The sequence below is a fragment of the Parambassis ranga genome, chromosome 17 (genome assembly GCF_900634625.1).
Source record: "Parambassis ranga chromosome 17, fParRan2.1, whole genome shotgun sequence".
In the NCBI taxonomy this organism is placed as follows: Eukaryota; Metazoa; Chordata; class Actinopteri; family Ambassidae; genus Parambassis; species Parambassis ranga.
In genome coordinates, this window is record NC_041037.1 from 22,256,980 (window position 1) to 22,274,025 (window position 17,046).

Consider the following 17,046-nt stretch of genomic DNA (forward strand, 5'->3'; position numbering starts at 1 on the left):
CCATCAAACTTTATCCAGAGCAGCCGTCGCTCAGAGGAACACACACTGATGTCACTGAACACACCGTGTGTTCAGAGCTCTGCTGTGAGGCTGGTTTGTGTTCAGTTAAATAGCAAATGATGAGAAGAACAAGACACACACACACACACACACAGACACACACACACAGAGTTAATAGCTGGAGCCCCCAGAGTTGTGTCCCACATCAGTCGGCTGAGGGGAAACTTATTTAGTAATTATCCTCGGAGCGCCGTGATAAATGCAGCTTTGGAGCAAAGACAGAGAGAGAGAGAGGGAGGGAGAGAGAGAGAGAGAGAGGCTACAACTGAGCTGCTGCAGAGAGAGAGAGAGGAGAGAGAGAGGAGCGCCTGCAGAGACAGGAAAGGAGGAAGACACGAGAGAGAGACAGCAGAACAGTGCAGTCAGAGGGATTGATTGAATAAATGCGGTAAAACGTCGGCACTCAGAGAGAGAGAGAGAGGGGGGGGGGAGGGAGGATAGAGTTACTGCTGAGTGGAGAGAGAGGAAGAGAGAGAGAGGCAGAGATGGGCGAGAAGGAGCCGTGAAGGAGGAGGATGCGGTGCTGAGGAGGGAGAGGCAGGACGGGGGGACGCCAAAGTGGAGGATGTTCACGGGACGAAGACGGACGTTTGCGGCTTAACCTCATTGGCTGACAGGTGGCGGCTGCTCCGGCCAATCCCGTCTGACTCTGTGTGTGTGTGTGTCCTCTCCTCAGATGATGGGGAACAGCTGCGATAGAGGTACCGTCTCTCCCTCTCTGTATGTTTCCGTCCGTGTCATGTGACCAGCCTGTCATACCTGGCTTCCTGCCGCATGTCACCTCAACTCTGTCCCGGCGGCAGAACAGAGCAGCGGTGACGGCGTCTGTCCAGGGCCACCATCGCTGCTCTTTTCCATCATGGGGGGGCGGGTGCATGAAAGTTTGGCTCCGGCTTCTTTGCGGCGCTGCCTGCATCCTCCTGCATCCCCCTGCAGCTGGAACTCGATCCAGCACTCTGTGAAGCTGATAAACGCTGACTGCTGCTGCATGCTGCGTTCAATGAGCCTCGTCACGGGGCTGGATGTGCTCCTGTTGCAGAGGGCAGAGCGTTTCCTGGTGTTTCCATCGCTGCCCCTCGCTCTGTGGATGTTGGTCTCAAGCTGTTGCCTCTGTGTGTGTGTGTGTGTGTTGTGCTGGTACACTTCAACATGAGCACAGTTCATTCATGACTCGGCTCTTTGGTCATATTGTGTTGATGTTTGTCTTCACACCACACTGAGAAAACCAAACAGCATGGTTAAAATGTCCTGTATATAGATATTATTATTCACCCTCTGAGGCCCGACAACCGAACTCTCCCATGGTCCTTGAAGGGATCTTGTTTGAAAATGTAACCAGATCCATGGTTTATCAAACAGTTAGAATAAAAATCCAGTAAAACCTAAAAGTCCTGTCCTCCTCAGCAGGACGCCATGATGGAGTCACTGAGCAGCAGTCACATGACCAACACTCAGTCTCTGTCTGACCTGCAGCTTCCTGCAGCTGATCTCTGTCTGAACACCTGAGTGACTCTGCACACACACTCTGCCTGCAGACAGGACGGAGCTGACCAATCAGAGCACACGGACTGATCATGTGACAGGAACAGCTTTAAACAGGTGTAGGTAGTTGGTTTGGTTGAAGCTGTTGGGAGGCCGTACTCCCTGAGAAACAATGACTGTAGGGATGTTTGGCTGAGGTGCTTGTGGCTGCATTTACATTATTATTATGATGATTGACAGTTTTACCAAAAAACAACTGGGGTGACCTCAGGTGACCTGAGAACACACCGACGCTGTGTCTGAGCTCGCTGTTTTTTCAGTTCTTCTGTAAGACCTGTTAGCATCAGGGCTAACCTAAGAAGATGAACGCAAAGATGTTTTCATCTTTTGTATTTTAAAGGACATCCCATTAAAGGACAACTGTAGCGGGACGTTGTCCTCGGGGACTGTGTGAGGAGGAGAGCTTTCAGGCACCACACGGTGCATCAAGCAGCCACACCTGGCTAACTACAGGCTGGCCTGAAGCTTAGGGTCAAAGGTCTTTCATAGAAGACGTGTGCGTGAAAATAAGCTGATGGTTTTTTACAGAAGCAGAATCAGTCCACCTGTCCTCTGTGCAGACGTCCTCCACCATGTGAACGTCCTCCCCCATCCTCCATCGTGCAGTTGTGAAGCTCAGAGGCGGCTCAGGCTTGGATCTAACGTTCTCTGTCTGTCTCTTACAGAAGTGTCTTCGGAGCGATCTCCACGGAGGAGGAGCATTTCAGGCCTGGGGGGTTCAGAGAAGAGCATCGCCGTCGACAATCCCAACTCATCTCCCTTCAAAGTGCCGGTGAGTGACGCCATCTGATCCACAGACACGCCTGAGTGACATCATCCGGGAGGAGGAGCTATAACTTACGGTCTGCACTCAGAGACTCGGAGCCACATTCTGTGTGTTGGTGACTGTGGGACAGCTCGCCTCCTGCTCCTTCTAGCAGCCCACCAACCGCCATCTTGGATTTTTCTGCCGTTCCAGCTATTTGGTTTGTAGCTTGGTGGAGGGACGGATGTTGACCTCTCCACCCCATCATAGAGTCTGCTTCTCTTCTCCGTGGTGCTGAGTGTGGTTAAACAGCTGTCATGGTCGCTAGGCGACAGCAGCCGTTTACATCAACAGCTGCAGTTGACGGTCCAAAGCTCCTCCACCCGCACCATCCTGCTAGGAAAGGATCCGCCTTCTGTCCATGGGTCTCAGTCAGAGCCTCACTCCATGTGTATTGATGATCTGTGGAGGTCTCAGCAGCAGATAATGTTCCAAACCTGATTAACAGATGACTGGAGGATCACTGCTGCTCCTCACTGCTGCTCAGCTGAGCTGTACTCAGCCGGCTCATGCTCAGGAGCCTGGACTCTGTCTGTGTGAGGGACACGTGCAGAGGGGGTTTGTGCTGAGGCCACTTTCAGAGGACAGAGATGCATTTGAGGGTATTAATATTTCAGGAACTGAGAGCGAGGATCTGATAGTGGGATGGTTTGATCAGTTTGATCGGCTGAGTCATGTGACCCATCGGAGGTGATGATGGAGCTCAGAGGGATGACTCATCATGGCGCTCTTCAGTGCTCGTCCTGAAGGAGGCGCTGTGATGTCAGGAGGCAGACTGACCCATGAAGGCGTGGAGTTTGACTCACGTGTCAGGAGAAGATGAACGTCCAAACCACATCAGCTTTTAACCACAGTTTTTCTCCCAGGTCCAGGTCCAACATGCTCCATGCGGTGCTTCTGTTCCTTTAGAGAAACACTCAATATTTAGCTTTGACCCTCTGAAATGTCCTTGAATGCACCTGTAACCTTTCAGTCTGAAGCTCAGCTTCAAACCGTCTCACCCTCTGACGTTCTGTCCTTTGATCTTTCAGGGGTTTTTCAGTAAACGTCTCAAAGGCTCCATCAAGAGGACGAAGAGCCAGACCAAGCTGGACCGAGCCACCAGCTTCAGACTGCCCTCGCTCCGCCCCCCTGATGCCGACAGGTAACTTCCTCTCCTCCTGAAGCGTGTCAAACATGTCCACCTCAGACGGGGCGGTCAGCAGTATGTGTTCTCTATTCTGCTTTCATCAGTTGGTTCTAGTCAAAGTGACTTTATGCTCAGATTGTCCGCATAAAGACACAACAGTCCTCTCTGTTGGCTGATGATAGACGATGACTGTGTGTGTCTCTGTGTGTCTGTGTGTGTCTGTGTGTGTCTCTGTGTGTCTGTGTGCAGGGCTCTAGACTAACTTTTTGCACTGGTTGCACTGGTGCGCCTAACTTTTTTTCTTAGGTGCACCAGCACAAAAATTAGGTGCACCGCATCACACTTAATCTGTATATTTTTGTACGCATCAGTACATTTTGTACATATAAATAAGCTTAATAATCACATAACAACTTAAAATGAATTTGGACCTTGTATAATGAACACAGTTAAATAAAAAGTATTTTAAATACCGATAAAGTACCGATAGTACTCATTCAAATTATGGACAAACCAGCCAACAAGTCTGCATGTCAGAAATCCATGATGAAGATTCAAAGTTACAGAACTCTTCAGTTCCCTGTTTGCTTTCTCTCTGTATTTTCTGGCTGTCACTCCTCACTTATCTATCTGCCAATGTGAATTAAAAATGATTAAAATCATATACACCTTTATTTATTTAATAGTTGTGATTGAGATATATATTCTGTTTTCTTCAACACGTTTCTAATGCAGCTACAGTATCTCTGCTCTCATCTTCCTCACCTCTCTTCCTCTCTTCCTCTCTGTCTCCTCTCTTTCTAAAGCTGAGCTCCAGCTGATGGACTTTTCATTCTGTCACAGTTTCAGCTGTATGCAGACATCATCCTGGCAGACAATGGTCCACTATAGCAGGATAATATCAATACTGTTTAAATGGGCGTTCATCATGTCACCATGTTCTATAACTGCTTAAACCAGCTGACTGCTGTCAGTCAGAGTGACTCAGCCTTCATGGATGAACCTCACAGGTCAGATGATACTGTCCGTCAGACCTGCTGTTCAGTCTGTTATGATGCTACGAGCACGTCACGCCCCCTCCCCGAACTTTGCCGGCTCGTTATCGTCACTCATTCAGGTCAACAGCAAATTAGCAAAACCCGCATAGTAGCAACAAATCCTGCTCCTCCTCTGCATGTTCACCTGAACTGCGGTTTCTGCAGCGAAACGTCTTTAATACCTGTCTGTCTGTGTGCGCGCTGCAGAAACCGCAGTTCAGGTGAACATGCAGAGGAGGAGCAGGATTTGTTGCTACTATGCGGGTTTTGCTAATTTGCTGTTTGCTGATTGGTTTAGACCACGATATGAGCCTGATGTGTGTCTGTTGTTGGACCACGGGGAGACTTTTAAGAGTTGCGGAGAATGTATCTCCCTCTAACAGCTGGTCGTACCGGTGCGACCTCTGATATTTTTTGGTTGCACCTTTGAGAAATTAGGTCGCATTTGCGACCAAAATGGTTGCACTCTAGAGCCCTGGTGTGTGTCTCTGTGTGTGTCTGTGTGTGTCTGTGTGTGTCTCTGTGTCTCTGTGTGTGTCTGTGTGTTTCCTGTCGTCCTGCAGTGATGCAGGCTGCACAGTGTGTTTGTGTTGTTGAGTTGTGCAGCAGTGACAGTCCTCTCATGTTGAGGACAGTGTCCTGTTCTGTGTCCTTTCAGCCTGTACAGAGGCTGGTCTTCAGAATGGAGGACGTGTTCCTCCTCATGTTGGTGGATTTGCTCCTCAGGCTGCTCCTCCTAACTCCTCCTTCCCAGCACTGCCTGGAGGAGGTTTTTCTGGAAGGCGGCTCCTTCTCTTGTGGGTTAGATAAGGTTTCCTCTGTTCTGCCTGCAGGAAGCTGCAGGTCAGACAGAGACTCTGAGTGTTGGTCATGTGACTGCTGCTCACATCCATCATGGCGTCCTGCTGAGGGGGACAGGACTTTCAGTTTGTACTGAGCATAGTTGAGAGTGAACTCCATGTCTGGAGGGTTTTGTCAGATGTCAGATCTTTAATGTTATGGATCATATGTCCAACAAGTCATTCAGGTCCAGAAATGAATTAAAGGTGAAACGACAGAAATGACGTTTGTTAAAGTGTAACCTGTGTGTGGACCGACTGCTGCCAGCCTGTGGTGTGAGGGGCAGAGGATGTCGGGCTGCTCTGATGTCACCTACATGTGAATGTACACATACAAACACACTGTTTGTCTCCTGGTTGGAACCTCGGCATGGCCTCTGTGTGGGGGGGGGGGGGGTATTGATGCGGAGCGAGTTGAGTGTGTAGAGCTTTATAGTTGACAGAATGTCTGCCAGCTGGACAGGATAATGCTTCACACACACACACACAGTCAGTCCACTCGGAGCTCTAACTCCTGATGGACGGATCATCTTCTCTCCTGCGGAGAGCTCGAACAGCTCAGCTCTCCAAAACTCTCAGATTCAGGTAGGACTCTGTGTGTGTCTGTGTGTGTGTCTGTGTGTGTCTGTGTGTCTGTGTGTGTGTCTGTGTGTGTCTGTGTGTCTGTGTGTGTCTGTGTGTGTCTGTGTGTCTGTGTGTCTCTGTGTGTCTGTGTGTCTCTGTGTGTCTGTGTGTGCATACGTCTATGCTGCAGATGCAGGACTGGGTTTTAACATCAGGGATCAGTGAGGTGTAGACGGCGTCATGACGACACTGTCGGAGAGTTTCAGTGTCCTTCAGCTGTCAGTCATGAGTAATTGATCACTGATTAATAAATCTAAATAAACCATTGATCAGATGTCAAACTGTCATGTTTCCATGTTCAGTGTGAAAACATCAGAATGAGTCATGACTTCCAGAAGCTGCTGGAGGCTCTAGAACAGTGGTCCCCAACCACCGGGCCGGGGACCGGTACCGGTCCGTGGGTCATTTGGTACCGGGCCGCACAGAAAGACTGAGCAAAACATATATTATTCATTATCTGAGTCTGAAAGCCGTTTCATTTATAAATCGATCAGATTCATCCGCCTGTGCCTTTAAGCACCTGCCCAGACGCTTGTCTCGGTCACGGGATACGGAACCCCAAAATTAAGCCCACAAGCAAAAATGAATAAAAAACAAACGTCTTTGGAGAGCTTCTTCGGAAAGGGGAAAAGGCCTAACGAGGAGACAGAAGAAGAGGAGCCTACCCCTTCAAAGAAAAAGAAACCCGCATTTAAAAGACTATATCAGGAGTCCTATTTAAAATACGGATTTATTGCAACAGGTGATTCTCACACACCAAGTCCGCTCTGAGTGATGTGTGGCGACAGACTCGCAAATGAGGCAACGAAGCCTTCAAAACTGCGAGACCGAGCACCCTGCATTAAAAGACGAGCCATGGAAGAAAACATGAACAAGAACGACTGAAGCAATTAATGACGGCCAAAACAAAATTACGGAGTGGACTGGACATAAGAAACACACTTCGGGTGTCATGTCTCCCATTATCCCCAGATAGGACCGCCTCATTGCTGAGAAAGCTCAAAGGCTCCCACTAATTAAGCATAAGAGTAAGAGTCTGTTTATGCACTTTGTTTTTTTTTGTTTTTGTTTTTTTTCTGTGCCGGTCCGTGAAAGTATTGTTTTACATGATACCGGTCCGTGGTGCAAAAAAGGTTGGGGACCGCTGCTCTAGAAGACTTTAGATTGTTCATCTCCTCATCTGTCCGACCCGCACAGTGACACACACACACACACACACACACACACACACACACACACACACACACACACACACACACACACTGCTGCTAATGTCTGATCGTAAGAAACCTTCTATCACAATATTCTACTAAAAATAATCCTCACGACTGTCTGTTTGTGTGTCTGTGTGTGTGGTCAGAGCTCAGCATTGTAAGTGCCTTCTCCTTCTCTTCCTCTGAGTGGAGTGGATCAAGTTTCTGTCCTAATGCAGGAGACCAGCCCTTCCTCAAACTGACTGTGTGTGTGTGTGTCTCTGTGTGTGTGTGTGTCTGTGTGTGTGTGTCTGTGTGTGTCTGTGTGTCTGTGTGTGTGTGTGTGTGTCTGTGTCTGTGTGTGTCTGTGTCTGTGTCTGTGTGTGTGTCTGTGTGTGTGTGTGTGTCTGTGTGTGTGTCTGTGTGTGTGTGTGTGTGTGTGTCTGTGTCTGTGTCTGTGTGTGTGTCTGTGTGTCTGTGTGTGTGTGTCTGTGTGTCTGTGTCTGTGTGTGTCTGTGTGTCTGTGTGTGTGTGTGTGTGTGTGTGTGTCTGTGTGTGTGTCTGTGTGTGTGTGTGTGTGTGTGTCTGTGTCTGTGTGTGTGTCTGTGTGTGTGTGTGTCTGTGTGTGTCTGTGTCTGTGTGTGTGTCTGTGTGTGTGTCTGTGTGTGTCTGTGTGTGTGTGTCTGTGTGTGTCTGTGTGTGTGTGTGTGTGTGTCTGTGTGTGTCTGTGTGTCTGTGTGTGTGTGCCTCAGTCTTCCACAGAAGACAGTGTCTTCACTGTGATGGTGATGGTACAGTTGTGTAGCTGGTGTCCTGTTGGCAGTCTGACAGTTTTGTCATGCCTCATATGACCACTAGGAGGAGAAGAGTGTGTATCTGTAGTTTTAGCGCCTCCGTGGTGTGAGGTCAGCAGCGTCTGGAGCCACAAACATCCTGATGAGCAGGGCACAGGTTTCACAATCTGAGACACGCCTGTTAACAGGTCGACACAACACATTAACCCTTTAAACCCCAAACAGGCTTTTTGAAATGCATATTTTTCAGCATTTAAGCGATACATGCTCCACTGGCAGACACTGAGTGTGTACTGTACGACTGTCCCTGAATGCATCAAACCAAACCTGTGATGAAAAAACATGAATCAAACCTGTATTTAACATGTCGGAAAAAACCTCAAAACACACCAGACATGATGGAGCTGACCAATGAGAACACACTGACTGATCATGTGACAGGAAGGGGACAGGATTAAGTCAGCCTCATTCCCAGAATCACCTCTGGATCTGAATTTAGTCACTGTTAAAACATGTGGGGGCGGGGCTTATGATGATGAACAGCAGCCTGTGTGTGTCTGTGTGTGTAATCCTCCTGCTGTGTGCGATGAATTACGTAAACCTGGATTAGTGGATTGATATGAACACTGATGCTGTAACATCATGGTTGTTTTACACACACGCACACACACAGCTGAAACTAATCTTCCAGTGTCAGTGGCTGGGATGAACGTGTCACGCTGAGTCTCAGCAGAGTTGAAGACGTTTGTGTTGCTGTTCTGCTGAGTCGGGCCTTCAGCGGTGACTCAGACGTCTGATCTGCAGAGTCATGTCATCATTGTTGTTTGGTGTGTTTCAGACTCCCAGACTTTACAGGAGTTTGTTTTTGAGCCCGTTTCTTCTTCTGCTGCTGATTAAGCCGCAGCTGTCCACTGACCGCCTCCATCTGTCTCCTGAGACGGGTCTGTAGTTAAACACCTGCCGCGCTGCTCGCTGCGTCACTCTGCTGCCTGGCGCCGGTGCTCCCGGCAGAGGATGTAACTATGGAAACGCTCCCGCAGGGCCGATGCGATTGGCCGTCCCAGGACTTTGTTTACCTCCTGCCGGACTGCAGGGGGGAGCCTTGATAAAGGCGGCGGCGTGCTCGGTGGCGGTCTGGGTGAGCGGAGCTCCTGCTCTTCTGGCGGAGGGCTGAGGCGGGAGGACAGGTGGAGCAGGGGGGAGGCGAGGAGCGGGAGGAGGGATGCTCTGGGGAACCTGGCTCTGTGGTTGTTTTTCGTAGGTATTACTGCTCTCCTACTTCCTTCTTGACGAGCTCAGACACTCGGAGGAAGGTTGGCGATCTTGTGGCGTTGTCATGGCGTCAGAAAGCGGGGCTGAGCGACGCCCCCCCGACAGGCTCGTACCTCTGAACACAGGAGGTGGAGACCGACAGCCGCAGCTGTAGCCGACCTTTCATCCGCTCTCCCTCCTGTCTTACAGATCTCGTGGGCTTCCTAAGCTGAAGGAGTCGAGCTCCCATGAGTCTTTGCTGAGTCCGGGCAGCGCAGTGGAGGCTCTGGACCTGAGCATGGAGGAAGACGTGTTCATCAAGCCTCTGCACAGCAGCATCCTGGGACAGGAGTTCTGCTTTGAGGTACCCACACTCTGATCTCACCTCTGTGTCTTTACCTGTTCCTCCCTGTAACCTCCTGTCCCACCTGACAGGTGACGTACTCGGGCGGCAGCAAGTGTTTCAGCTGCACCTCTGCCTCAGAGAGAGACAAGTGGATGGAGAACCTGAGGAGGACCATTCAGCCCAACAAGGTGAGACCCACAGGAAGACCTCCACCTGCTGTTACTTCCAGCTTCCGGCTGGCGTGCGTCCATGTTTGTTTCCACCTGCTGTTCCGCCGTCATGGGTCCCATCAGTCCGCTGAATCCACTCTTTGTGTTTCCAGGACAACTGCCGGCGAGCGGAGAACCTGCTGCGACTGTGGATCATCGAAGCCAAAGACCTGCCGCCCAAGAAGAAGTATTTCTGTGAGCTGTGTCTGGACGACGTCCTGTACGCCAGAACCACCAGCAAGACCCGCCACGACAGCCTGTTCTGGGGCGAGTACTTCGACTTCTCCAGCCTGCCCCCCGTGCACAGCATCACCGTGCACATCTACCGCGACATGGACAAGAAGAAGAAGAAGGACAAGAACAACTACGTGGGCCTGGTCAACATCCCGGTGTCGGGAGTGACGGGCCGGCAGTTTGTGGAGAAGTGGTACCCGGTCAGCACGCCCACCACCAGCAAGGCCAAAGGAGGCGGGCCCTCTATCCGCATCAAGTCCCGCTTCCAGACCATCTCCATCCTGCCCATGGAGCAGTACAAGGAGTTTGCGGAGTTCGTCACCAACAACTACACCATGCTGTGCTCGGTGCTGGAGCCCGTCATCAGCGTCAAGAACAAGGAGGAGATGGCCTGCGCCCTGGTCCACATCCTGCAGAGCACCGGCAGGGCCAAGGTCAGAGGTCATCCTCCTCAGCCTGCAGACAGCCTGGTTCTCCTAAGTTCAGTGTTCACCTTCCTCTTCCTCCTCTTCCTCAGGACTTCCTGACAGACCTGGTGATGTCAGAGGTGGATCGATGCGCCGACCACGATGTGCTGATCTTCAGGGAGAACACGCTGGCCACCAAGGCCATCGAGGAGTATCTGAAGCTGGTGGGACAGAAGTACCTGCACGACGCACTCGGTGAGTCTCTCACACACACACACACACACACACACACACACACACACACACACACACACACACACACTCCAGTGTAATGTCAGATGACTCTTCTTTTTAAATATTGTTGTATGTCTTAAATCTGTCGTTTGACAGTAACTCAAGCCTCCTCCTGGTTTTGTGGCCTCGGAGCGGCTCATGTTTGGTCCGAGCCGCTGACAGGCGTCAGGCCGACCGTTTCATATCTGCTGTTGCTCCCACTCCAACGCGCCGCTGCTGTTATTTTTCTAATATTAGAGCAGACGATGTGACGGATGCGGCGCTGTTAAAAATGTTCTGAAGAAGAAAAAGCTGAAAATAGTTCAGTGACAGAAGGAGGACTGTCAGAGTCCCACTGAGCGCCGCCGTCATCACAAAGAAACATCAGCTGAGAACAAACATTTTCAGCCCTGCTCATTTATTTATAGCTTCAGTCTGAAAATAGAAAGCTGCAGAACAGGAACCTCATTAAGCTGCTTTATTCTGACAGCAGTCATTGATTGCATTGATTCCTGTCGGTTTGCTGCATCGACCATTAATCAGTCAGACATGTTGGTCATGTGACTGAAAGTGTCTAATGACAATATGTGGTGTGTGTGTGTGTGTCCGTCCGTCCAGGGGAGTTCATCAAGGCTCTGTATGAGTCTGATGAGAACTGTGAGGTGGACTCCAGCCGATGCTCCGGCAGCGACCTGGCTGAACACCAGAGTAACCTGAAGATGTGCTGCGAGCTGGCTTTCTGCAAGATCATCAACTCCTACTGGTACGATGGCAGCGTCCACGCCGCGACACGTGAACGCTGCCGCATGTTGCACACACTTCATGTCGGCCAGCGCGCTCACTGCGCCCCTCCTTCCTGTCTGCAGTGTGTTTCCGCGGGAGCTGAAGGAGGTGTTTGCGTCCTGGAAGCAGCAGTGTGTCGCTCGCGGCCACCAGCACGACATCAGCAAGCGCCTGATCAGCGCCTCGCTCTTCCTGCGCTTCCTGTGCCCCGCCATCATGTCGCCGTCGCTCTTCAACCTGATGCAGGAATACCCCGACGACCGGACGTCCCGGACGCTCACGCTTATCGCCAAGGTCATCCAGAACCTCGCCAACTTCACCAAGTAAGTGGCTGCAGGTCGCCGGCTGCCATGTTGCTCATGTTTGTCTCAGAACGCAGACAGAAACGTGTGTGTGTGTCTACAGGTTTGGAAACAAAGAGGAGTACATGGCCTTCATGAACGACTTCCTGGAGCACGAGTGGGCAGGGATGATGCGTTTCCTGTCAGAGATCTCCAACTCAGAGACGCTGTCCAACACGCCGGGCTTCGAGGGATACATCGACCTCGGCCGCGAACTGTCTGTGCTGCATGCTCTGCTGTGGGAGGTGGTCTCACAGCTCGACAAGGTGCGTGTGTGATTATTGATGGGTGTGTGTGATTATTGATCGGTGTGTGATTATTGATCGGTGTGTGATTATTGATCGGTGTGTGATTATTGATCGGTGTGTGATTATTGATCGGTGTGTGATTATGATCAGTGTGTGAGTATTGATCGGTGTGTGAGTATTGATCGGTGTGTGATTATGATCAGTGTGATTATGATCAGTGTGTGAGTATTGATCGGTGTGTGATTATGATCAGTGTGTGAGTATTGATCGGTGTGTGATTATTGATCAGTGTGTGAGTATTGATCGGTGTGTGATTATTGATCAGTGTGTGTGATTATTGATCAGTGTGTGTGAGTATTGATCGGTGTGTGATTATTGATCGGTGTGTGTGAGTATTGATCGGTGTGTGATTATTGATCGGTGTGATTATGATCAGTGTGTGATTATTGATCGGTGTGTGAACACCAGGGCCCTTCAGTTCATTTAACCACATTAACACTGCATATCACAGCATGGCCTGGACCGCCCCCCCACCTCACCCGCCTGCCTGCTGCCCCCCCGCCCCCCGCATGGTTCTGCTGTGACGTGGTTCTGCGGTTCTGTAGCATGACGTTCTGTTTGTTTTTTGTTTTCATTAAGTCCCTCATGATTTTTCCCTCCTCTCCCCCCTCCTTCTGTTCACTTCCTGTCTGTCGCCACCATGTTGGTTCTGCTTTCCCACCACCACCACCGCATCCTGGTGCTTCCATTCAACCCATCTACACACACACACACACACACTCTACAAATCCAGGGTGAAAATTCCTTCCTGCAGGCCACCATAGCGAAGCTGGGTCCGCTGCCGAGGATTCTGGGAGACATCTCTCGCTGTCTAGCCGCTCCAACACCCATCCAGCAGCAGCTGCGGCGTTTCCAGGACCATAGCTCCGCCCATAACATCAGTGGCAGCCTGTCGTCAGGGTTACAGCGAATCTTTGAAGACCCTGCTGACAGGTAACCAATCACCTGACTTTGTACTGTGGCGTGAGTTACATGATGCTGTGTCTACATGATGTGTGTGTGTTCACAGTCGCAGCGAGGTTCGCAGTCTTCAGTCTCCAGGCAGTGAGCTGATGGAGGGTTACGTCCGGCCTCAGTGCCCCCTGCTGGCTCAGCAGCATCCCTCCAACCGCACCAGCTTCTCCGACCATGAGGAGCGGGACAGCCTGCTGCCCAACGGGCGCAGCATCTCTCTGGTCGACCTGCAGGAGGCGCAGAGCCTGCACGGCCCCGCAGGGCCCTTGCCGCATCACGAGGCCCCGCCCCGCCTCAGCAGGGTGGGCTCACAGGCCTCCATTGGACACGGCCCGCCCCCCGTCACCTACCCACACTCCAACCCTCTGACGCCCCAGCCGACACCGCACCAGGCCAAAGCCCCGCCCCGAGACAGCCAGCCGCAAAGCGCTCCGCAGGTGAGGCGGCCGCTCCACCCGTCCCTCAGCCAGCAGCGCAGCCTGCAGCCGCTGTCCTTCCAGAACCCCGTCTACCACCTGAGCAACCCCGCCCACAGCCTGTCCACGCGCTCCGCCCACTCGCTGCGGCAGGACTCCAGCTCAGAGAACCTGAGCACCGAGAGCTCCCACAACAGCCACAGCAACTCCGACGACTTTGGCAGCCAGGTGGGGGCCAAAGGCCGCGTGGCGTCCAACAGCAGCCTGGATGAATTGGGCAGCCGGCGGAGCACGCAGAGTGAGGAGTGTTCGACACCGCGCCGCCACCCGCTGCCTGACCTGCCGCCCGTCACTGCCACGGCTGTCGCCATCCCCCGTCAGAGCACCACAGCGGGCACCGCCCATATCGTGAAGGTGGAGCAGCAGAGCAGGGGAGGGGGTGGGGCCAGAACACCACGCTCCCTTCCACACAGCGCCTCGCTGCGCAGCAGCAGCAGCGCCAACACTGAGCCGACGCCCACCGCTGCCCACGTCAGCCGCCAGCAGTCCCCCTGCTCAGTGGAGAATGCAGCTCCACCCCAAAGGAGTGCCGCCAAGCAGTCGCCTCAGGTACTGCAGAGAGAGAGTGGGGTCAGTCTGACTCCACTGCAGCATCATACTGATGATGTCACTGGTTTGTTTGCAGGTGGTGTCCCCAGTGGAGGCGGTGGCGATGTCTCCGGTGGAGAGGACGGCGGCCTGGGTCCTCAACAACGGCCAGTACGAGGAGAAAGAGGAGGAGGCCGGGGAGCGGAGCCGCGAGGAGGGCAGGAACACCGAGAAGGTACCTGAGGCTGTGATGTCATCAGTGACATCACCTCCGACGCTCGGAGGATTTCTCTTCACGTGTGTCTGCTTCCTGTCCCCGCAGTACGAGCTGGAGATCTCCCGGCTGAAGGAGCGTCTGCGGGTGTCCGGGCGCCGTCTGGAGGAGTACGAGCGGCGGCTGCTGGCTCAGGAGCAGCAGATGCAGAAGCTGCTGCTTGAGTACAAAAACCGCCTGGAGGACAGCGAGGAGCGACTGAGGCGGCAGCAGGAGGAGAAGGACGGCCAGATGAAGAGCATCATCTGCAGGTAAGGCAACAACGAATGGACAGAAACAAGAAGCAACGCAACACGTGGCTGACGTCTGTCTGTGTGTGTCAGACTGATGGCGGTGGAGGAGGAGCTGAAGCGGGACCACGCAGAGATGCAGGCGGTGATTGAGGCCAAGCAGAAGATCATCGATGCTCAGGTACACACGCACACAGGTCAGGAATCCACGAGTGTCACAGTGTGTGTGAGGCAGAGAATCTGACGGCCAGTGAATGCAGCGTTAGTTTGATCTGCTCGTGTCTCCACTGATTCCAGGTCAGTAACGGATGTCAAATAAACACATCAGGCAAGTAACTGTAGCCCCGCCCCCTCCTCCAACACGCTCTTCATTTGTTATTTTGGAAGGAAAAAAAAAACGCCACTGAGTGACAACACGCCTCACACCTGACCAACCAGCCAATCAGCGAGCAGAGCAGCCCGCTGCGCTCTCTGTGGACACACAAAGGCGCTGTCTTTAAAGGCGTGTTGGATCAATCACTGGAGGGTCAGTGATGCTACAACGCCCTCACAGAGGAAACAGGAAGCGTTAGCATTAGCACATCTGTGTTAGCTGCAGGCTCTTGCAGCGGGTGTGACGGCGTGTTGTGCTCTGAGTTTTGTTTTTGTTTGGCTGCCCCCTCACACCCCCCCTCTCTAAACCACCAGAGCTTCCAGCTCACTCTTTCAAAATAAAGCGTCCGCAGGGCGGGACGGCAGCTCCACCTTTTCAGTTCCTTTGGCTGGTTTGAGCTTCCTGGGCTGCTGTTTATAGTTTTGGCTGCTGCCCCCTTGTGGACATTCTGCACTTCTCACTGCTGTCGGGTCAAAACCACCACAAGTCCTTTTGATGGATTATCTGTGATCCAGATTGATTCTGTATTAAGTTGTTGCTGTTCATTGACCTCGTTAAAGCTAAAGGATTTCCACCTTAAGTCCTAATTAATTGAAGTCAGGTAGAGTCTGAATCTAAAGGTTTTCCGTCATGACCCGTATTAACAGTTATATTCCAGCCGACGTTTCTCTTGTTTCTCACAGCAGAAAGCCTGAAACTGCTCATCTATGGATTCATTTAATATGTAATATGTTCTTAGTAAAACTCTCAAATAGCCAATTAAACACTTCGGTTTATTAATAATAAATAATCCACCAACTTACTGATTTATCAGTTATTTTAGTTTAATAAAGTTTTTACTCCTTTAAAAATGAATTTTTAAATATTTTTGTTACATGAAAGTTCAATAAAGTAAATTGAGTCCTGTAGATTTAAATATAATAAATATTTAAACATCAGTATGTTCATATGTTGAGCAGCCATAACTTTAGGGGATTCTGAGGGATGGCTTCGTGGTTTTAACCCGACATTCTGACGTCACAATCATTTCCACTGCCTGTCGGTCTGACTTCCGGCCCCGCCCCCTTTCTGTTTCTGTCCAATCAGGAGAAGCGGATCGGGTCCCTGGACGTGGCGAACTCGCGGCTGATGGCGGCGCTGACGCAGGTGAAGGAGCGCTACAGCGCGGTGAACCTCCGCAACGGCCTGTCGCCCACCAACCCCACCAAGCTGTCCATCACTGAGAACGGAGAGTTCAAGAACAGCAGCTGCTGATTGGCCCGTCCGGGCGTGGGGGCGGGGCTTATGCTGCTGTGACACTGTGGACGATCAAAGAGATTTAAAGATGGAGGATCTATGAGCAGGAGTGTACATACTGAAGTCTGTCCTGTGCAGTGTACAGAGAGAGAGAGAGAGAGAGAGAGTGTGTGTGTGTGTGTGTGTGAGAGAGAGTGTGTGTGTGTGTGTGTGTGTGTGTGTGTGTGCGTGTGTGTGTGTGTGTGTGTGTGTGTGTGTGTGTGTGTGTGTGTGTGTGTGTGTGTGTGTGCGCGTGCGCGCAGCGTCACAGGGAGGAGGACACAAACCAAAAACCTTTTCTAACTTTTTTATGCTTTTAATTTGAAGCTTTCGTTGGACTTTATTTTGTAGAGTGCAGTCTGTTTGGTTTTTACCTGACGAGTTGTTTTTATTTATTCCTCGCGTTCTCGTCCTGTCGCTGATCTACTGAACAGACCCACCCGGTCTCCTGTCTGCTGTTTGGAGAATAAAGGCTGTCTAAAAGTCTGCCTGAGTCCTGTCGTCTCCATGGAAACGGAGCATCCTTCAATATCTAATAAATACCGGACGTAAACACTGAGGCACGAGGGTCTGACTGTCGGAGAGAAACGTTGTCATGGTAACACCTGTTTGTGATTAGCGTAGTTAAGGTCATGTTCGGAGCGTCATTGAATTCAGACATGCGCAGTAGGCCGACTTTAGTTTTTATTTTGTTTAACCTTTATTTAACCAGGTAAAAACCCATTGAGATCTAGATCTCATTTACAAGGGTGACCTGGCCA

The 17,046-nt window shown here is 51.4% G+C and overlaps 1 protein-coding gene across 5 annotated transcripts in view; it reads left to right on the forward strand.

The window, feature by feature from the left end:
- The window catches only part of rasal2 (RAS protein activator like 2), a 43,430-nt gene extending 26,659 nt beyond the window's left edge, over positions 1-16,771 (forward strand). For 3 of the 5 annotated variants that reach the window (XM_028428400.1, XM_028428397.1, XM_028428402.1), the window contains 15 exons: positions 2,268-2,374; positions 3,439-3,551; positions 9,485-9,638; positions 9,710-9,808; positions 9,943-10,497; positions 10,581-10,725; positions 11,362-11,506; positions 11,610-11,849; positions 11,932-12,133; positions 12,909-13,108; positions 13,185-14,154; positions 14,231-14,368; positions 14,456-14,658; positions 14,731-14,818; positions 16,097-16,771. In XM_028428400.1, coding sequence (XP_028284201.1) covers positions 2,268-2,374; positions 3,439-3,551; positions 9,485-9,638; positions 9,710-9,808; positions 9,943-10,497; positions 10,581-10,725; positions 11,362-11,506; positions 11,610-11,849; positions 11,932-12,133; positions 12,909-13,108; positions 13,185-14,154; positions 14,231-14,368; positions 14,456-14,658; positions 14,731-14,818; positions 16,097-16,264 — 3,527 coding nt within the window. In that variant the 3' untranslated portion in view covers positions 16,265-16,771. Of the gene's footprint in view, positions 1-736; positions 762-2,267; positions 2,375-3,438; positions 3,552-9,484; positions 9,639-9,709; positions 9,809-9,942; positions 10,498-10,580; positions 10,726-11,361; positions 11,507-11,609; positions 11,850-11,931; positions 12,134-12,908; positions 13,109-13,184; positions 14,155-14,230; positions 14,369-14,455; positions 14,659-14,730; positions 14,819-16,096 lie in introns of all 5 variants that reach the window. The other 2 variants (XM_028428401.1, XM_028428399.1) reach the window with 2 other exon arrangements.
- Positions 16,772-17,046: the final 275 nt, after the last annotated feature.